The sequence below is a fragment of the Phlebotomus argentipes genome, unplaced genomic scaffold (genome assembly GCF_947086385.1).
Source record: "Phlebotomus argentipes unplaced genomic scaffold, Phlebotomus argentipes genome assembly contig_42, whole genome shotgun sequence".
NCBI lineage: Eukaryota > Metazoa > Arthropoda > Insecta > Diptera > Psychodidae > Phlebotomus > Phlebotomus argentipes.
This window is the reverse complement of record NW_026776171.1, coordinates 1037486-1057290: the sequence shown is the minus strand read 5'-3', so window position 1 is coordinate 1057290 and position 19805 is coordinate 1037486. Positions and strand designations below refer to the sequence as shown.

The 19805-nt window shown below is 42.2% G+C and overlaps 5 protein-coding genes across 6 annotated transcripts in view; 1 reads left to right on the top strand and 4 right to left on the bottom strand.

Annotated features, from left to right (window-relative positions):
• LOC132257138 (CCR4-NOT transcription complex subunit 6-like) overlaps positions 1-2187 on the top strand; it is a 67519-nt gene extending 65332 nt beyond the window's left edge. Inside the window, exon 7 of the mRNA XM_059753919.1 lies at positions 57-2187. Coding sequence (XP_059609902.1) covers positions 57-837 — 781 coding nt within the window. The 3' untranslated portion in view covers positions 838-2187. The remainder of the gene's footprint in view (positions 1-56) is intronic.
• Positions 2188-2991: 804 nt separating this feature from the next.
• LOC132257134 (unconventional myosin-Ia) lies at positions 2992-9949 on the bottom strand. Its single transcript, XM_059753912.1, has 7 exons — positions 8023-9949; positions 7738-7962; positions 7429-7671; positions 7213-7365; positions 7055-7129; positions 6773-6900; positions 2992-6705 (listed from the first exon to the last, which is right to left on the bottom strand). Exons 1-7 carry the CDS (start codon positions 9940-9942, stop codon positions 6591-6593), a joined length of 2859 nt encoding a protein of 952 aa, XP_059609895.1. The 5' UTR covers positions 9943-9949; the 3' UTR covers positions 2992-6590.
• A 61-nt stretch (positions 9950-10010) lies between these two features.
• LOC132257264 (unconventional myosin-Ia-like) lies at positions 10011-10987 on the bottom strand. The gene is made up of 4 exons (XM_059754102.1): positions 10798-10987; positions 10618-10733; positions 10070-10564; positions 10011-10023 (listed from the first exon to the last, which is right to left on the bottom strand). The coding sequence occupies exons 1-4, from the start codon at positions 10909-10911 to the stop codon at positions 10011-10013; spliced, it is 738 nt and encodes a 245-aa protein (XP_059610085.1). The 5' UTR covers positions 10912-10987.
• A 554-nt stretch (positions 10988-11541) lies between these two features.
• LOC132257228 (ras-related protein Rab-43) lies at positions 11542-15000 on the bottom strand. Its single transcript, XM_059754063.1, has 4 exons — positions 13465-15000; positions 13312-13396; positions 12067-12323; positions 11542-11995 (listed from the first exon to the last, which is right to left on the bottom strand). The coding sequence occupies exons 1-4, from the start codon at positions 13675-13677 to the stop codon at positions 11894-11896; spliced, it is 657 nt and encodes a 218-aa protein (XP_059610046.1). The 5' UTR covers positions 13678-15000; the 3' UTR covers positions 11542-11893.
• A 125-nt stretch (positions 15001-15125) lies between these two features.
• Positions 15126-19776, bottom strand: LOC132257226 (lamin Dm0-like). Of its 2 annotated transcripts, XM_059754060.1 has the most exons (4): positions 19224-19773; positions 16212-16953; positions 15358-16144; positions 15126-15156 (listed from the first exon to the last, which is right to left on the bottom strand). In XM_059754060.1, exons 1-3 carry the CDS (start codon positions 19631-19633, stop codon positions 15428-15430), a joined length of 1869 nt encoding a protein of 622 aa, XP_059610043.1. In that variant the 5' UTR covers positions 19634-19773; the 3' UTR covers positions 15126-15156; positions 15358-15427. The 2 variants fall into 2 exon arrangements, with proteins under 2 accessions (XP_059610043.1, XP_059610042.1); XM_059754059.1 differs by having other exon boundaries at positions 15126-16144; positions 19224-19776.
• Positions 19777-19805: the final 29 nt, after the last annotated feature.

The window sequence follows — 19805 nt, the reverse complement described above, 5'->3', positions numbered from 1 at the left end:
TATTCAACCATCAAAATACAGATCAGAAATTGCAACATGATCAAATTCTTTTGCAGATTCTCGCTGATCAAGGAACATCTGGTGGAATTTAATCAACTGGCCATGGCAAACGCCGAGGGGTCGGACAACATGCTGAACCGTGTGATGCCGAAGGACAACATTGGCCTGGCGGCGCTGCTGAAGGTGAAGGAGTCCGCGTGGGAGGGACTATCGCCAGAGGCGGCCGCCCTGGCGCAGCCGATTCTCGTGTGCACGGCGCACATTCACTGGGATCCTGAATTCTGTGATGTGAAGCTGATTCAGACGATGATGCTGAGCAATGAGCTGAAGAGCATCCTGGATGAGGCGGGCCACAGTTTTCGGCCAGGACACAAGTTTGACAGCAATAATGTCCAATTGCTCCTCTGCGGCGACTTCAATTCCCTGCCAGACTCCGGAGTGATTGAATTCCTCAGCTCGGGGCGTGTGTCAATGGATCATCAGGACTTCAAGGAGTTGGGCTACAAGTCGTGCCTGCAGCGCCTGTCGGGCAGTGATACACCAAATGAATTTACGCATTCCTTCAAGTTGGCCTCGGCGTACAGCGAAGACATCATGCCCTACACGAACTACACCTTCGATTTCAAAGGTATTATCGATTACATCTTCTACACGCGCACCGGGATGACGCCGCTGGGCCTGCTGGGGCCCGTGTCGGCTGACTGGCTGCGTGAGAATAAGGTGGTCGGCTGTCCGCATCCTCACATCCCATCGGACCACTTCCCGCTCCTCGTGGAGCTGGAGCTGTGGCATACGGCTAGTTCGCAAACACCAAATGGCCTCATTGGCCGCAGGTAGCAATAGAGTGACGACATGTGGCACAATCACAATCCCTTCCTCCTCACCATCCTCAGACATGCCGCATCGCTGAGTCCCACCCCACCCGGCCAACATGCCGCGGACCCTGTCCACTGAAATCACCCCCATTCCCTCCCCCACACGCGCGCGCTTCCTGCGCCGCATCCCTACATTTTAATCACTGAAAAGTAAACATTGTATTGAAGAGCCGAATGAAAAATTGTCACAGAAGTGTGGAGATCGTGAGACAACCAGAAAAATATACACACATTTTAAACGAAATTACCTTTGATTGATAAGTAACAAACTGCAGGCAAATGAAGAACAAAAAAGGAGCGACATTGATCATGATAATTTCTGGAGTGCAACTGAGAACGTGAGTATAGGCATTAAGGAGGAGAAAAAGAAGCACACACACTTAAGGTTTAAGGATATAGAACGAAAGAGAGAGTTTCACTGTGAAACTGCAGAATCAACGGACAATGAGAGGCACACGACATCTGAATTTGACCACACATTATTATATATTGAATTGGAACCAAGGCAAAAAAAAGCTTCTTAGCCAGGAGAAAAAAAACATCATCAAAATCACAAAAACATGGATAAAAAGCGAGACGTTAGATGAAAAATACTGCGCAGACGAGAGCCATAAAGAAAAAAATGAAGAAGAAGCTGAAGAATTCCTTCAAAAAGAGATTCAACATGAATTTCCGCAGAGGATGCAGAAAATGCACATTTACAAAAGAAGAAAAAGCAACTCTACAAACACACACACACACACGAAAAAAAACACACCTGAGGAAAAATTGTCAGCGTAAAACTGCCAAAAAATAAAAGCACCGCTAAGGAAAACAAGAAGAAGAAGCGAAAGTTAATACAGAGTGAAGAATTCAACAGCTGAAATGGACTAAACAGAGAAAAATGAAAGAGAATAACTAAAAAAAATCGCTATATAAATAAATAACAAAATAGGTGAAGAATAAAAATGAAGAGATAAAGAGAAAAACACGAGAAAATATATCAATGATGTGATGAAATAGAGTAATAACTATTGTAATTTTAATGATGATGATGAAAAATAACAAAGTACAAAAAAATATGAATAATGTTAAAGACATGAAATGTGGTGGAAAATGATAGGAACGTAAAAAATACCCTTATATGCCATCATTTGACTTATTAGGACGACAAGCAGGTCATGCAATTTCAAAAGAAAAAAAAAGAAAACAAACGAAGGGAAGCACTATTTTTCATCTAACTTCAAACCATTTAATCCGGAAATCTAGACAAGAGAAAAAATATATGCGAAAAATAAATCATGAAATGAAGAAAAGGTTAAAAAAAAAAGAATTCAGAAGAAGCGAAGAGAGGAAATTATATTGTAATATTTGCAGAGAACAATTGCGATAATAATAATAATAATAATTAATAATATAGAAAGGAAGGAAAAGAGAAAAAGTAATTTTAACATTTAAAAAAGGAAGAAAGATTGATGAAAATGTAATGCATAATTTGTAAGGGAAGAAAAGGACTTTGAGGGTAAGAAGAGAGAGAGAGTTGAAGCATATTTGGGTAGGAAGGAAGAGAAGAAAAAATGGGAATTAAACTATTACAATTTATATGATAAATAAGGAAACAAAAAGGACTTAGCGGAGTACCTGTTTTCCACCAACTTTAATGTTAAAGAGAAGGAGAAATTAACAAAATAACCACTAAAGAAAAACCCACAAAAAAATGGTCTTATTGAGAGAGAAAGAGAGAGAGAAAAGCGAAACAGTGGAACAGCGAGGAAAGCTAAAGTGAATATAAAAAAAATCCCCCTTATTAAACTTAATAAAAAGTAAAAGTGAATAGAAAGGCGCGCGTGTAAGAAAACTGTTAATATGTAGATCAATTTGAATGATGACAAGATCAAAGCGATTCCTTTGCGACGATAAACTTTTAATCACACAGGATCGATCATAGCGTCATTGACTTTTTCTCAATTTTAAAAATCAGTTACACACACGTTACAATTTTTAAATTGCACATAAATATATGATTAAATTGCGAAGCGAATTTCTTTTTCTTTTTTTTCATCCCCCGCCCAGAGAAGAAAAGTATTGTGAAAATGTAGTATTTTAGCTCGCGCTCGTTAATTCTGCTTCTCATTCATTTTCTTCTTCTTTTTTGTATTTTCTTTTTTCGAGCAAAACCAAACCTCTTAATGAAGCAACAAATTCTAAAAACTCATAACATTGATATATAAGGAAACTGAAAAGCATTAATAGCATCAGCGAATGTCAAATTGCACACAACATTTTAACAATGCAAGAAGTGAGAAAAAGGAGAAAAACAACCCAAAAAGTAGAATTCCTCTAAGAACTTTTTGACTGTTTTTTTTTTGCAATCTTTTTTCTACATTTTATCTTTCTTCTTTTCCACACAGATAAAAAAAAGCCACAGATTTTCTTTTTATATATATTGTATTGAGATTCTTTTTTTTTTGTAAGCTACTTTAGATAATTTTCTAATTTCTATGTGGGATGAATTTTTTTTCTAAGTTTAATTCTTTTTACATTATATGAAAAGAAAAGGATTTTTGTCCTTTGACAAAACCCAGGAAGAATTTTTTTTTCTCTTGTAAGTAAATTCATGAGTAAGAAAATTGATATAATTTTAATTGTGAGAAAAAATATATTAGTTTTTATTAGGGTGTGCAATTAAATGGATAAGATTTTTAAAGTAAATATATAAATTTGCGATTGTCTCCTCGGAAAGTAAATTTAAATGGAAGAAAAAAAAATGTGAAATTATACAAAGAAGTGTATTAAAGAGCTATTAATTGTTGATAAACATAATGATTGATTTCCCCTTTATTTTCGTGTAATAAATGCAAAGATAAAAAAATTAGTAAAAAAAAAGAAATTGAGCAAAAATGCACTTTATTGACGTAAAATGAGAATAAAAATAATAAGTGAAACGAACAAGAGAATATGTTAAGGATGAGAGAAAAAAATCAACAAAAAGCTTTAAAAAGTGAATCTTTGAGTAATTTTGACAAATTTTAAAACGAAAAGAAAGAAAATGAAAAAACTTAACACAACTCTTCATTTCAAACACTCTGTAAAAGTGACAATTAAAGTGCATTAATAAAACAATGGAATAAGAGTTTAATGGAGAAAACTAAATGTAGTCAAAGATTTAAAGAAAAAAGCAGCAACAAAGCGATATAAATATTTAAAAAAAAAAATCATTCATTCTTTAACTTTAAATCACATTCAACTGACTTTGTAAACCCGAAGAAGAATTTCAAGAAAAAAAGAACAGGAAGAAAATGTGTGACAATCGTTAATTTAGATTCATTTCTAAATATTATTTGTCCTCCTCCCCAATTTTTCAATTTTTCTTTTAAAGTAAATAATAATATATATCATCAAAGCTTATTAAAGGTAAAAGAGAGAGAGAAAATCATTTTATACACATTTTAGTAGATAAAGAGGATAATTTTATTGATTATATAATGGTGACAAAGCGAAGCCAAGTGTAGAAGAAGACGTGAAGGAAAATGTGTAATTTTTATTGTGAAAAAGAATAAATAATTATAAATAATACCATCAATTTTATGATCAAAAAACAACAAGCGCATTGAAAATATTTCATCACATTGAACACATTAAAGAAATACACAAAAAAAACACACGAAATGAGCATTAAAAGTATAAGTTTTAAGAGTCATACAAAAAAAGTAAATAAATAGAAACAGGAAAATTATGAATTTTCGCACAAAAATCTTTTTTTTTATTTTTCCTCCCCTTACCAATTATTAAAAATTTACAAAAAGTGCTTATTTTGTATTCAATTTGTAAAAAAAATAATGTGGAGAATAAAATGTAGTTAAATTTTCCACTGCATTAATTTCAATTTGTACAGCTAGAAAAAGAGAGAAGGAAAAAGAACAGAAATAGTGGAAATATGTAAGAATTTTGTACAAAAATTCCCCCAAAATGAAAACATAAAATGCAAATAACGAGAGAAAATCATTCATATGAAAGGAAAATACGTACAAATTGAGATTATTGTGTGACTGTTTTTACTTCTTAGATTTTTAATTTAGTCATTTTTGTCATATTTCAGATTCACTCTCAACTGTTTTTTTTTTTAATAATCTTCCACCCCCTCATGAAGAAATGGAACAGAGAAAAAAAATGTAGAGTAAAAAAATGGAAACAAGAATTTGTGAAGTTTTGTCATGAAACATTATGTAATTTTCATATTAATTTCCCGAGAAAGAGAGAAGGAGGAAAAACAGAAAACAATATTAAGTAGGTGCATGAATTATTATTAATTATTATTATTAAAAACAAGAGAAAAGGAAAGAAGGGAAAAGCAGACGACAGTGACGAAGAGCAAGAATATAGAGACATTTTGAGAGGGAGAAAAAGGGAGAAACAAGAGATATGTAAGAAGTGACGAAAAGAAAATCCACTAAAAAAACCCTATATTAATTTTAAAATTAGTGATGTATGGAAGGAATATGTGAAAAAAAATAAAAAAAAAGTGACGAAAATTTTAAGTATAACAATAAATTATACAGAAAAATTAGTCAAAAGTCTTTTGTTATTTCGGTGCTTTTCTCTCAGTGGAATTCATTTATTTGCATAACTCCAACGCATTCTTACGCCTCGTTTACAGTCAACAATCTTTGATTTCATTTATTATCATCAGTGTTATCTCAATTTTCCTCCCCATTTTCATCTTCTTCTTCTTCTCCTTTTGTATTTCCCTTTAAATTCGATTTTATATGCAGTGTTTCTTTGATCATTTTATCAGCCGAATAAATGTTATGAGAGAAATTTAACTATTTATGAAGATTCGCGCTCTCAATTTCTCTGTGTTTCTTTTTTTCTTTTAGGTGTGATTTATTAGGCGAACACCTTCTCAAAAGCTTCTTTTACATTTTCTCTATCTCTCTAATATGCTACAATTTCTTTTCTTTTTTTTAATAACTTTTTCAACAAGTGGCAGTGATTTTGTTAACACAACACTTCATTAGAGGATTTTTTTTTCTTTTCATTTTTGTGAAGAGTGATAAATTCTACGATTGAATAACTTTTTTTCTCTATATAATTTAATATCAATTAATTGAATTTTATCCTAAATTACCATATATTTTAATAATTCACTTTATTTTCTCTGCTTTTGTTAGAACACACTAAAATAAACTGTGACAAAAGTGCGTTTTGTGATGGACAGAAAAGAAAAACAAATCAGAAAAATACTTTTCTCAAGATATGTTTTGATGAATTAACTTTTCCTACTATATATATATATATATATTGGTTAATTGAAACATTTCTCTGCATTCAACAACTATTTTATGACCATCTTATTTTTTTCTTCTTCTTCTTTTTGTGGCTTCTCTAAGGCTTTCTTATTGTGTCTCATTTATTGTGCAAACTTTCATTTAATTTCTTCTTGTTTATTTTTTTTTGACCAATTCAATCCACTATTTGTACTATATTTTTTCTCAGTGAATTTCACCTAAAAAGTTCTACATTTTAATTTCACAATTATATCATTGCTAAAAATTTATGCACATTTTATGTGGAATAAGAAAAGAACAAATAGTGAGAAATTTTGAGTCCTAACAATCCATCCAAATCCACTCAAAGTGAGCAATCTTTTGCTGAAGAAGACATTGAATTTAATTGTGCGCACGATTATTGCAAAAAACCCAAACTTCCCTTCTAACACACAGAATCCTTCGATATTCAAATAACAATTTCCATGCGATTTCCTTTGCGACTGACTTTTGGCGTTGCTTCAGGTACACGACCGCACTTAAAGGTAAAAATGACTGTCTGCTGATTGAAATTGGCCTCGAATCTGCCAAAAAGGAATAGTTTGATAAGCAAACCAGTGAGGAAATCAAGTAAAGGAAAAAGACACTCACTCAGTACTTATGTGAACCTCTGGTGGCTTTGCTGTGGCATTTTGTATGACGAGAAAGAGTTTCGTGACAATTTCAATGACGTGACACGTTTGAAAGGCAAAATCACCCTTCTGCCGACTCATTTCCGACTTAAGCAGCAAATTCCAGGAAAAGGGAATGAAAGGAGACAAAAAAAATCAATTTACACTCGCCAGACTTTTCTCTTCCGGCGGAAAAGTGGAAAAGCGTAAGAAAAAAGGGGTGGAGAAGATAAATGGGTGTCTTTGGCGTGCGCTCTCTCACCTGAAACAGACATCCTGTGGGAGAGTCCGTGGCTTCGTGGTGATACATTGTTCCATGGCGACATCGAGGACTTTCCTGCAAAATTGAAAAATGAAATATTAAAGAATTTCAGCCACACACACACACACAATTGGTGAGAAATGGCAAATCACACTTACGGGTCTGATGTGGAAAACAGCAATGTCGTCTGGATATGGTGAGAGGGAGAGGCGATAAATTTCCGTGGCTGGAACACGATATTTCACTTGGAGGGTCTTTTGGTCCAACAAAAGCATTGAACTTGTCGATAAAACCAGCAAAATTGGCACAAACTGAGAGAGAAAATTGCTCATAAAACACTCTAAATCAATCAGCAGACGTAAATTTATCACTACCTTTCCACTCGTTCTCGTGATCTTATTGATGATATCAGCAAACACCACATATTGATCATTCGTCTCCATGCAGATCCTCTTCCACTGAATATTCTGCCTCAGACGCACATAATCCCCGATAAAAGGACGCCCAATACTTCGGCTGTAGCACGCTTTGCGCTCCCTGAAAATGATGCTGGCAGTGACTTTCTCCCTCATGCGATTGCGTGCCGTTTGGTCGAACATTTTCCTGTACTTGTAGCACTGAAAAGCAAAAACCCCAAAGCAGACATTGAGGACAAGAAAATGCAGCGAAATTTCTTCACTCACTCGCCATCGATGGTAGATTTTACGCAGAAGCTGCGACGTCTCAGCCAAAAAGTGCGGCACGCGCGGCCATTCAGTGCACAATGGACTCAAGCTGTCCAACGGAAGACGATGTGGCAGTAGGAGCAGGAAGTGGCGACGCTTCCACTGAATATAGTGCTTCTGGATCACCTCAACTGCCCAGTGAACGCGTCGGCGATACTTCACGACGCGATACTCGGAATTTGACTGAAAAGCCATGGAAAAAATCATCTCAATTGCTCATCAATGACTTCACACACTCCTCACCCTGTATGATCTCCATATCTTGGCGATCTTGATTTGACTGCTGCGCAGCCTGAGAAACCTCCTCCTGTCCCTGTATCCGCGGAATATCTTCTGCACGAGCGTCGCCAGTTCGCCCAGTCGCATCCTGCGGAACTCCTCCATCTCAATCACAGTCCTGGGACTCCGGATGAACACTCTCTGCGTGCAGATGGTGAACTCGGCCGTGGGCAGCGGCAGAGAGCGCACAATCAGTGCAATCGCCTCCACAACTGATCCCCTCGCGAAGTGCGGCCACGTGAGATTGTTCAGCAACTTGTAGCGCGCCAGGAAGGCCACGTGGCTCATGCTGAAGCAGTATCCGTCGCGCCAGACATTCAGCACGGGCATGAGACTGAGATATCGCACCTGGTGCTGAATCAGAGACATCTCAAAGTGCCGCGGCTCCTCGAAATCATTCGGCTTCAGGCAGAACACATAGTGACACTTCCGCCGCGCCAGAGTCTTCAGCAACGTGTGCATTCCCACGCGCAGATTGCTCGCCACCGACGCTGGTCGCTTCGTGCTGCGCTTGGGATTTCCCTCGGGAAAGAGACTCTGCACAATGGGCAAATTGCTCTGGAACAGTCCGTAACTCACGCTGCGCGGCAAGTGATCGGCATTCTTCTCCACAAAGTGCTGCACACTGTAGCTCACAGTGCCGGCAAAGTGGCGAATCTGGAAGCTGTTGGGGCAGCTGGCGAGGTCGTCAGAGAGGAAATTTGGATGTCCATCCGAGCACTGATGGATGCGCGTCAAGTAGATGTCATCGCAGCTCACATGAGGCTCATCCAGGAGACTGAGAATACCATAATTGGGCCGATCGAATAAATCACAGATGCCGCAATTGTCAAAGAAGTCCACGCGAGTCCACTCCAGACCCTCACGCACGTACAACTCCTGCTGCTCCTTCAGCACAGACACGAGAAAGTGCTGCTGAAGACGCTCACTGCAGTAGTTAATCGCCAGTTGCTCCAGCGAATTCCGCTCCAGTACCTCAAATCCGGAGAAATCCAGAATGCCCACGTGTCGCTTGTGCCCATTGAGGCGTGTGCTCTTGATCTCCTCATTCACGCGCGCCACAATCCACACGAACAGGCGTCCGTACAGTGTTCTGCACAGCGTCTGCTTCATCTTCGTGGCCGCCTCGGCGTCCACTTCCACCCAATTGTCCGGAATTTGCGTCCAACTCGTGCTGGTGCGCGTGAGACAGAGCACCAGGATGTCGACGTGAATCTCCAGCAGCTGCGAAATCTCCACCACTTCATACTCATTCGCTATTGAGCATCCTTCAGTGCCATCAATATTCGTCGTCGGCAGGAAGATCAGATTGCCCAACTTCAGCACAACCGCCAAGATGCGGAAGATTGACGTGATCTCCTCACACGTGAAGCCAATCACGTCGAGACTCCGCTTCGTGCGACTGAACGCCTGACGATCTTCTTCAGTGGCAATGCTGCTCCTCAATACTTCGTACTTCTCGATGTTGCGCTGCAATTTCAGCGCCTTCAGCAGATGAATGTCCGCTCCGGCCAGCAATTGATAGAACACATTGAAGTTCCTCTCGTTCTCCGCCACACTCGTCACGCGCGTCTTCTCCAGCATATAGTGATAGATGTGGCCACCAATCACGTCCCCCTTGAAGTCAAATGCCACATCGAAGAACTTCCCGAAGCGACTCGAGTTGCGATTCTTCGTCGTCTTGGCCGAGCCCATGGCATTGATGAAGGTCTCCGCGTGGGCGACCTTCTCCTTCGTCTGCTGCATCTCCGCCTCGTCGTTGCTCATGCGACTCCTCAGGATGCGCCGGAAGTTCTCCACGATGTTGCTCACATTGCCATAGCCGCGCCCAAAGTGCGGCGGCGGCGTCTTGGCGCGTCGCGCCGGCACCCGATCACAGTCCATTGAGCACTTCGGCGTCGCCCTGAAACCATAACTCTTCGTCAGGCCATCCAGCGTGGCCAGCTTGTCCCTCATGTTCGCCTCCTTGTGGTGCAGCGAGCACGAGCGCCGGAAGGAGCAGTCGTCGTACAGCGTCTTGGACAGCACCACATTCTTCTGCTGATACTCTGGCGTGCTGCACGAGTGCTTGGGGCACTTCTTGGCAATCCTGGGCGTCGAGTGGGCGTGAAGTTGGCACTTTGACGGCAAACTTTCTGAGCTCTTCCACTCGTGAGAGCATTTTCTCAGGCTTCCATACGAAGACTTTTCCGTCTCGACGCTCCGCTGCCGGAAAATGCATCCCTTGGACTGACTGCAGGCGCCGGGAGAGTCCAGCGAGGACTCGTGCCGCGGAGTGGAAGAGCGCGAGACGTTGCTGGAGCCGTGAGCTGAGCAGCACGGGGAGGAAGTGGATCCTCTTCGCCGTGGCGAGCGACTTCGTCGAATCTGCGGTACGCGCGTGATGAAATCCACCACCATTTGAGCCGTCTCACTCTTCCCGCTGCCACTCTCGCCCGTGAGAATGATGCTCTGATCCTCATGGAAGTCCAGCAGATTCGCGTAAGCTCGACTGGCGACGCCAAAGCTGCAAGAGAGGAGTTATTGGCGTTTACCACTGAAAAAGCTCGTTAAACTCACATGTGCGGTGGGAGTTTGAACAGTCTGCGGGTGGCGTAGGTCTTCACCAGGTCGGGCGTGGTGAGAGGGAGTGGCTTGAAGGGGTTGATGGACACCAGGTACGTCCCAATGTAGGTCTGGAAAAGTCACAGGAGAGGCATGAAAACGGGGGCAGAGTCGACAGAGATCTGATGGTCTTACGTAAATGTGATCCCTCTTGTATCTCAGGTGGAGATTACTGATGAAGTTATCCTCGGTGGGATTCTCCAGGAGCACGGAATCCCAGCATCCCACTTCCTGCTCCGCGTTCGGCATCTCAGCTGCTCACTCCTCACGCATGGAACACCCGAAGCCATTCACCTGATCCACCCTCCGGAGGCGGAAGTGCGCGTGGGGCGGAAGAAAATGTCAAATTGCAGCACTTCCATTTGGGGTGGGACCTCTTTTTCAGAGCACACTGGGATGTCCTCGCCTGAACACTTTCCCGCCGTTCCTGCAAAGCCACACACAGTGTGAGGAAAATACAGCTTTTTTTCCTATTTGCATTGTCACAGAGATTCACAGACGTGTTTCAAAGTCACAGAAATCGAAAGTGAGCCCCACACAAAAAAGGACTCCATTGAAAAATTTCTTCTCAAGCAATTTTCATCCACATTATGCACAAGAAATGCCCCGAAATATTACCTGAGAGTCGCTAAGCGTGACTTGGTGGTTGTGTTTGAGGGAAATTCAGTGGTTAGCAATTGCTTTTTCCTCGATAAAATCACACTTTCCCATGCCACACTCTTTTTTTCACGCTCAAGGAAAACTTCACGCGATTCTGGGGGGTGAATTTTCCCACGCCCATCCTGCCACCAGAGGGCATGGCGTGTGAACATTCAAAATGACCGCCTTAACGTCGCACAGGTGAGAAAAAGCTCAATTCACGCATAAAAACATGTGGAATTTCTTAAAAATATTTATTCTACAGCATTCACGTAAGATTACAATCGAAAAAATATCAATATTCGTGGTCATCACTGAGAAGTAGGTCACGTTTTTTTTACACAGGATACAATAAAATCATAAATATTTGTGAATTTCGAATTAAGAGAATTGCTTTTGTGTTTTGTTCAGAGACAGTTTTTTCGAGACGAATTAAAACATCCTAATTAAGCACGTGATCGTCTAAGAATGAAATATTCACAATTTTTCTCGACAATTTGTCACTCTCATGAGATTCTCCGGTACTTTTCCTAAGGCACTACGAGGCAGAAACAGAGAGAGAGAGATATTGAGATTCTTCCCAGCATCAGAATCACGTGAGATTGCAGCTGGAGCTGCATTGATTGAGTGGTTTGCTCTTGCCCAGCACAATTCCCGCCTCCTCGCCATCTGCAGTGATAGAATCGTGTCGTCGCTGCAAAGAAAGACAACATTTTTCAACCCTGTTTAGAAAAACGCACTTCCTGAGAAGCCGATCAGACTCACTTTGAGCTCATTGGCGAGACACATGAAGGCCTCCTCGACGTTGGTGTTCTCTTTGGCGCTCGTCTCCATCACGAACAGAATCTCCGGCACGAATTCGCACATGGCCTCAGCCTCTGAGAACTCCACCTCGCGCAGAGACTCCATGTCGCACTTGTTGCCGATCAGGACCAGAATCACGCTCGAGGCAGTGTAGCGACGCACCTCCTCGATCCATCGCTGCAAGTTGAGGAAGGACGACCTCTTGGTGATGTCATACACTGCCGGAGATAGAGAAAACCCAGTCAATATTGGCATTAGAGACGCAATTGAGTCACGCAGAGCGATAAGAAGAGTGGAAAAAATAGACAAAATACACCCAGTAAATAAACATTGATAAATATGTGACTATTTCTGCGCTACAATTCGTGCAATTATGTGGAAAATCAATTGATCCACCTCTTCAACATTTGGGAGTTATTTTTAGTGCACGAAGAAATTTTCTTCACGGCCACCTTTCAAAATTATTCATCTGTCTTTCGAGCGGGCGCGTCTTGAGCGACTGTCGAATGAGAAATGAACGCGAAGAGCAGCCCAAAAAATTACGCCTTCACTTTCTGCACATCATTATAAATTTCTAATGCGCATTTTAATGCTACACTTGCACAACTGACCAGGAAAATCACTGTCTGAACATCGGTTTTTCCCAAAGTAGCTCAAATCTTATGCAATCGGACTCTTAAAATCGAAGGTCTTCTCTTGATTGGTTATTCAAACAGAGAAAAAGGGCCTCGAAAGCATCTAATTTGTATAATAGCGATCGCCAGATGATCTTCAGCTGCGCAGCGCTTTCCATCCACTTCATCCGGACGGACAAACATTCCGCTGTGTTGTACAAATTTAATGTACATTTTCATTAATAAATTTCGCGTGTTTATGGTCGATTCGCCAGAGTGTTTTGCTGAGAAGAAAGTTGCCCAAAATGATGGGAAAACTCAACGCACTGAAGACTCTGTCGCTAAATTCCGTTCAATTAGAACACATTAAAATTAAAGTGTTCACACATGTCGATTCACAATACTTCATCTCTCAAGCGTCAGGCGAGAAAATGCTAATCTTTTTCCCGTGAGTAATGCGCGCGCGAACAAAGGCGATAAGACGGTGGCGCGAAATCAGGCGCGAGAGGTCAATCTGCGATAGTCTGGGCGTGAATTTTCCATCTCATGTGCATCTCTGTGTGGCCCCGAAACGCCCCATCGAGCAATTTACCTATGATGACTCCATTCGCGGATCTGTAGTAGCTCTGAGTGATGGTGCGGAATCTCTCTTGGCCAGCCGTGTCCCAGATTTGCAGCTGAAACGACACCAATAGTCAGTCCTCCTGGCTTTCCCATTCTCCTCATCTCCCCAGGACACACTCACTTTGATCTTCTTGCCCTCAATGTTGACGCTCTTCATGGAAAAGTCCACGCCAATCGTGTTTCCGTGCCTCTCGACAAAGTTCCCCGACTTGAAGCGCTCCACCACGCACGACTTTCCCACCCCACAATCGCCGATCAGGACGATCTTGAACAGGAAATCAAATGTCTCGTCCACGGACATGGCCATGAGGGTGTGGGGGTTGCGCGTCGTCATCTTCTCGCCACTTTTTCACCAACATTTAAGGCAACAGAACACAGAGAAAATTCCAGCGAGATTTTTGTTTACTATTTCGCTGTCACACTGATTGGCGTGAAGTTGGTCGCAAAAGCATCGCAGGTCAATTTCCCGATTCACCAACCGCGCAATTCAAATCCCACTGAAACATTAACGATCTCTCAAGGGGCTGCAAATTATCAGACTGAAGCAGTGAAAAAAGCACTCATTTTGTAGAGAATTCAACTTTATTCTGGTACATATAAATATACAATTAATTACTTCGTGTAATTGTAATCCTTAAAATGTGTTTGTATCTTCGCTCCAGTGAAGAATTTGCCCTCTTAGCACCCTCCTTTTAAGTTAGTGTGTGTCGCATTTTAAACCACATTCTGTGATGTTTTTTTTTATTCCTTTTTATTTCCAATCAATTTTCTCCATTTTTTCATTTCTCTCTCAGTGTTATTCTTGTTTTTCTCTATATTAGCACAAATAATGTGAAAAAAAAGACTTAAATGAACACAAAAAATGTTAATATAACTATGCATAAATGAGGAAAAGCAATAATTTCACGACTGATTCTGTGTTTTCAAGGGTTTTTCTTTGTTATCTTACAATCAAAACCACGGCAGTTTTTCTTTATTATCCTTCAATAGTCCTCGAGTTATGTGAAACACGATTCTCCTTAATTATTACATTTAAAATTGAGGTGACTTTTAAGCAACTTATAAAAAAAAAAGAAGAGTACGTCGAGAAATATTCTCAGTAGAGGCAAAAAAAAGAGAAAAATCTAATCTTAAACTTAAATCTTGTTAGAGAAAATCCTTCCTTAATCCTCAATATCTCTATTTACTCCTTCACACTTTTCTCAATCTTTACAAGCTATCATTTAATTCCCTTCTCACTTTCTTTTGTAAGGTTGTTTTACTCCAGTTAAATGGATTTCAGGCATCTTCAAGTTAAGACAGAACAAATACAAGAAATATAATAATGATGAGGATAAATATTCTTATTTGCAGCACTAATAAATCTCTACTAGATTTTGAATACAGGAAGCAATTCCGATGCTCAGAAGTAAACTTCTTGAGTGTGTTTCTGTGTTGTGTGTGATTTAGAATTTACATTCTTCTTTCTTCTTTTTTTTCCTTTAAACTCTAATCTTCTATAGGCATGACATTTTGATCGATTCTTAATCTGATCTTACATTTTTAATAAACCTCTTCTTCTCACCAACATTTTTCCAACACAATACCATGTAAATATTCTGCATTATAAACTTCCTTTCAAGAGTGCATTTTGAGGTGCAACAAAATTTTTTTATCATTTTCGTCTGGAAATAAATTTAACTTCAATTTTAGAATAATTTCTTGATCGTCGATTCTCCTTATTTTTTTCTCCTCAGCAAATTCATTGAATATTGTTCACGATAATTTCTTGTTTTTTTATCCTTTTATCTTCTCTTCTCTGTTCTCGTCTATGCTATAAATCAATAATAAATTGTATGATTGAATTACAAATTATAACTAAAGAAAAAAAGGTTCTTTTTTGTGTGTATATAAAAAGTATCTTCTTTGCAAATTGAGAATCTTCAAGAAGCTTCAAAAACACTCACTCTTCATCAACAGATTGATTGAGATGTTCGCAAAGCTTCCATCAAATTCACAATTGTTGCTTCTTTACCTCTTCGTGGGATTGCAGAAAAGTGTCCCTCTTTCCCTCTTTCTCTCTCCCTTCAAATGCGCCCCTCAATTCACATGACACGACACTTCTCCTGGTTCTGCTGTCCGTCACTGCTGAACTGCGACGCCCTGGAGGCTGACCTGAGGCTCTGATGGTGGTAGAAGTCATCGCCACCGAAGCCAGACTCACGATGTCTGGACGCCAGGCTGGACACGTGACTGCGCACACGCTCAGACGCCGCCACCTCCTCACCGTCCGAATTCACCAGCACGGTCTTCATGTTGTCCCCGACGAACCACTTCTGTCCCTTCATCACGATGTTCGTTGGCGGCTCGTGAGTCACGCCCGAGTCGGCTGACCACACAGTCACCACCGCATCGCCGTCCACCTTCACGCTGCGATGAAACTTGAACACCGTCTCATTGGCGCCCACCGTGCGCGTGAGTTGCCAGCCGCCGATCGCGATCTCGCGGCCGCCCTTGTTGCGCAACTTCACGAACTTCCCCTCCGGATCCGCCTCCACGATCTCAATGTCCCCCTTGGCGGACGCCGTCACGGAGAAGTCATTCCAGCTGCGCTCATCCGACTCCTCCAAGTACGTGCGCTTCCTCTTCATCGCCGGTCCGCCCTGGCGCTGTGGCGTGCGTCGCGTCTGGCGACTCCCCGAGCGAAACAAGGAGAACGATGATCCCCCAGAGGGGTGAGACTGAGAGGGTGAAATGTTCAAGCGATGCTCCTCGCCGGACAGCAACTTGTCATATGCCGAAATCTCCATATCGAATGAGACCTACAAATGAGAGAAACACGAAGGATTTAGTCAAGGATATTTTCCACTGTGTTGAAGTCACACAAACCTTAACGTCCAACAGGTCTTGGAGTTCTTTCAGTTGCTGTGAGAACTCCTCTCTCTCCCTCTCCAGCTGCGCCTGAAGACCACGCACAATATTCTCATGATTCAGACGCTCTGTGTCCAACAGCTTCTCCAGATCATGAATTCGCCCATTCAGCGTGTTATTCTGTCCCTCCAACTCATTGATTCGCGACTTGAGCGAGTCAGCATGAATGCGAGTCTGCCTCAGTTCCTCAAAAGCTGCCGATGCCGAATTTGTATTTGCATTTAGTGCATTCTGCAGATTCTTAATCTTCGCCTCATAAAGCAAATCCACCTGATCACGATTTGCCTTCATCTGCAGCTCATACTGTTCGCGCAACTCCATGAGAGACTCCTTCAATCTCGCCTCATACTGCTCACTCAAGCGCCCATCAATCTCACTGATGTCCACCTGGCGTCGTGTGCGCGTCTCCTGCAGCTCCTGCTGGTGAATGCCCTCCTTGAACGTCAACTCCTCCCTCAGACTCTGGATACTATTCTCCAGATCCACGCGCGCCAGTGTCTCCTCCTCGAGATGCTTGCGCATCTCCTCCAGATGCTTCCTCAGCTTATCCAGCTCCTTCTCCAGCTCCTTCACCTCATCGTGGTACTTCTTGCGCTCGCTGCATGCAGCATTGTACTTTCCAGTCAATTCGCTGCACCGAGACTCATACATTCTCGCACTGTTCTCCGCCAGCAGAAGATCCTTCGTCTTCTTGTCGAGTCTGAAAAACATACAGAGAGTGAGTGAGTTGAGCATGAACGCGGCTTTGCTAATCGATTTATCAAGAAGTGTATTTAGAAGGGACAAAAGTGTAGGAGAGGCAGATGCCAAAAATAAAAATTTGCCATAAGCAAATCGATTGAAGCAACACACGCAAGAAATAATTCTCCAGAGGCGAATTTGCTCAGAATTTCACTCAAACAATCAGTGATCATCATTGGTAACAAAACAAGAGCGCAATCATGTGATTGTCAAGCCCATCGAAATCCTTCTCAGAACTCTTCTTCTTCAACCCAAAATAGGTGTGGAAAGGCAATAAAAGGCCTGCCAAATGAAAGTGAAACATGCATTATCTTGGTCATTGACCTTCACTGCTGCTCTCTTCGTCCACCTTTTTACCAACGATCGTTCGCCTATTAATAGCATTGGCCCACAAAATACCATCTCCAGGGCTCATCATCATCCTCTGCCCTCGCTCAGACAAACAAACGCGCAAGATCAGACGCTTCTTCATGCGTCTTGGCATCTTGAGGATCTTCTTGAGTAAATAAACTTCCAATTCCATCATCATTATCAGCATCATCATCGACTAAACACCGGAAATCAACCATGACGAAGGGAGAAAAGGGTTTTTATGGCATGATTCACTGACTTCTTGAGACTCAAAGTAGTTTTTCAGCTTGAAATATGAAGCTTTCTCAACCATATGGTCGCTCATCTTTCCATTAACAACATTTGTGAACTCCCCAAATTGAGGAAAATCAGCAAATTAATATCAACTGAACATCGAATTAAAAAACTTGACCAATTTTTTCTTTTTCTTCTCTTAACATGTCAGCAAATTTATGTAGAACAGTGTTCCATTCAGTGAATTCTCTTCCAAAAAAAATCCAACTTGTAAATTGTAAATGAAAATTAATTCTCTCCAATTGTATTCCCCTCGAAAAGCACCCTCACACAATTAACACACAAAATAGAAACACCATCAGAGTGTGTTTTCTTGAAGAGAAACACTCCCATTTCACCTCTGTTCATTGCTTTTCTCTCTCTTTCTCTTATCCCAACATTTCTTTCCTACCACAATCGTAACATTTTTATATATTTTTCGTTCTTCCTCCTCCTCATGCCTTTCACACTTCCTTCACACACCCTCCCTCACTATTATCGCCCCTCTTCGCGTTCCCACATCATTTTCCGACCTCGTGTCTGTGTATTTTGAGTGACATCACGCCCAAAAACAGGCATGACGCGTCGTGGCGTGCAGAGAAATTAAGAGACCCACAAAATATTACCTCGAAATCTCGAGAGATTTTTCAATGAAGACGTTTGTCGTGAATCAATATTTGCACAACAACATGAGATTTCCGTGAAAATCAACTCAAAAAGCAGGTGCCTCACAACACCATCTTCATCATCCGGCGCTGCCGCATTTCTGTGGTCTCCCGTGACGCAATGCCAGCCCGCCTTGGGGTCTCTTTCGTCGTTCCTCTCTGTCTTTGACCTCATACATAGTCAATAAATCACCCACAGGGTGAACCACAATTGGCAGAAGTTAACTGCTCGCTTCGCCAAAGACATCACAGCACTTCCAACAGGCTCAACAACATTCCGAATGACTGCTTTTATCGCTAAACTGCTTAAGATTGTGTTGGTTTTTGTCGTGTCATTGAAGACTATATAAATTGTCATGAATTCTACCAGAAAATCTCTCCACTTGAGCCCCGCCTTGCCGTAAAAATCATGACTTCTTCACGACACTTTCTGTGTTGACTTTCCCGTGAATCTCAGTGCGTCACCCTGTGACTCGAGGCCTTCCTCAAATAAAGTCTCACACACATGCAGAGAGGAGGATGAGAGAAAGCGCCCCCCATCTCAAGAGATAGCCCCGTATCGCTGGTGACCCACTGTGATTGTCCCTCAATCCCAAATCACCCAGATTTCCGCCAAATTCCATCCTTATCAGGCGCTCTCGTGGCTCAACGGGACTCTCTTCCCTCTCCGGGAGAGTTCGAATGGTGTGTGCGTGTGAGTTTTATGATCTCTCGTCGACATTCTTCGGGGTGACATCACACTCCACATTTGCTGCTCTTTCGTCAGGCATGTGGAGCTCCCGGCGAGAGCGACAGACACGAGCCGCCCGGGCGGCAGACAGAGATGGCGAGAATTCGGTGAATAAATTAGTGGATTTTTTGAGAATACTTCATGGTCACTGCCTCTCGCGCGCGGAGTGTGTTGGGAGGCAACTGTGGGTAAAATGGGGCGCGCTCTTACCTCGCCTTGAGATCATCGTTCTCCTCCCAGAGACGCTTCGTGTCGATCTCCAGCTTGGCCTTCTCGCGCGTGGTGTCGTCCAGGAGCTTGCGGGCATCCGTGAGCTCATTGTCATACATGGCCTTCATGTTGGTCATCTCGCGCGTCACCGTCTCCTGCGACGTCTGCACCTGGATGCTGAGGCGGCTGTTCTCCTGCTCCAGCGAGCGATTGCGCTCAATATAGGCGGCCAGACGGTCATTGAGGCCCTGCAGTTCTGCCTTCTCGTGCAAGCGACTCGCCCGAGTGGGGCTGAGAGGACTTGACGGCCGCACGCCCGGACCCGGCACAGGAGTCGTCTTGCCACCCGGTACTGGCGTGCTGGACGCCAAGGGCGTTCCCGAACCACTCTTCTTCGCCTTCGATGCCATGGCTTTCTCAAACAGAATCACTTCACGCAATTCACGGGCACAATTCTGAGGTATTTTCAGTGTCTGGGGACTTCTATTTGCACAGATTTTCGCACTATCAGCGCACACACTTCCGACCAACTCAACAAATTCACAAAAACGAAAATGGCGACAGACGCGCGACGACAGCGCC

Excerpts from the sequence above, each read along its gene's own strand:
- LOC132257134 (XM_059753912.1), bottom strand. The coding sequence starts at position 9,942 with ATGGACTGTGATCGGGTGCCGGCGCGACGCGCCAAGACGCCGCCGCCG. Across the intron at positions 7,130-7,212 it reads CTGTTTTCCACATCAGACCC|GAAAGTCCTCGATGTCGCCA; the intron begins GTAAGTGTGATT and ends TCAATTTTGCAG. Across the intron at positions 6,901-7,054 it reads CCACAGGATGTCTGTTTCAG|TCGGAAATGAGTCGGCAGAA; the intron begins GTGAGAGAGCGC and ends TTGCTGCTTAAG.
- LOC132257264 (XM_059754102.1), bottom strand. The coding sequence starts at position 10,911 with ATGCCGAACGCGGAGCAGGAAGTGGGATGCTGGGATTCCGTGCTCCTG. Across the intron at positions 10,734-10,797 it reads ACAAGAGGGATCACATTTAC|ACCTACATTGGGACGTACCT; the intron begins GTAAGACCATCA and ends TGACTTTTCCAG. Across the intron at positions 10,565-10,617 it reads TTCAAACTCCCACCGCACAT|CTTTGGCGTCGCCAGTCGAG; the intron begins GTGAGTTTAACG and ends CCTCTCTTGCAG.
- LOC132257228 (XM_059754063.1), bottom strand. The coding sequence starts at position 13,677 with ATGACGACGCGCAACCCCCACACCCTCATGGCCATGTCCGTGGACGAG. Across the intron at positions 13,397-13,464 it reads TTGAGGGCAAGAAGATCAAA|CTGCAAATCTGGGACACGGC; the intron begins GTGAGTGTGTCC and ends GTGTCGTTTCAG. Across the intron at positions 11,996-12,066 it reads GTCTCGCCAATGAGCTCAAA|CGACGACACGATTCTATCAC; the intron begins GTGAGTCTGATC and ends CTTTCTTTGCAG.
- LOC132257226 (XM_059754059.1), bottom strand. The coding sequence starts at position 19,633 with ATGGCATCGAAGGCGAAGAAGAGTGGTTCGGGAACGCCCTTGGCGTCC. Across the intron at positions 16,954-19,223 it reads AACGATGATCTCAAGGCGAG|ACTCGACAAGAAGACGAAGG; the intron begins GTAAGAGCGCGC and ends TATGTTTTTCAG. Across the intron at positions 16,145-16,211 it reads AAGACCTGTTGGACGTTAAG|GTCTCATTCGATATGGAGAT; the intron begins GTTTGTGTGACT and ends TCTCATTTGTAG.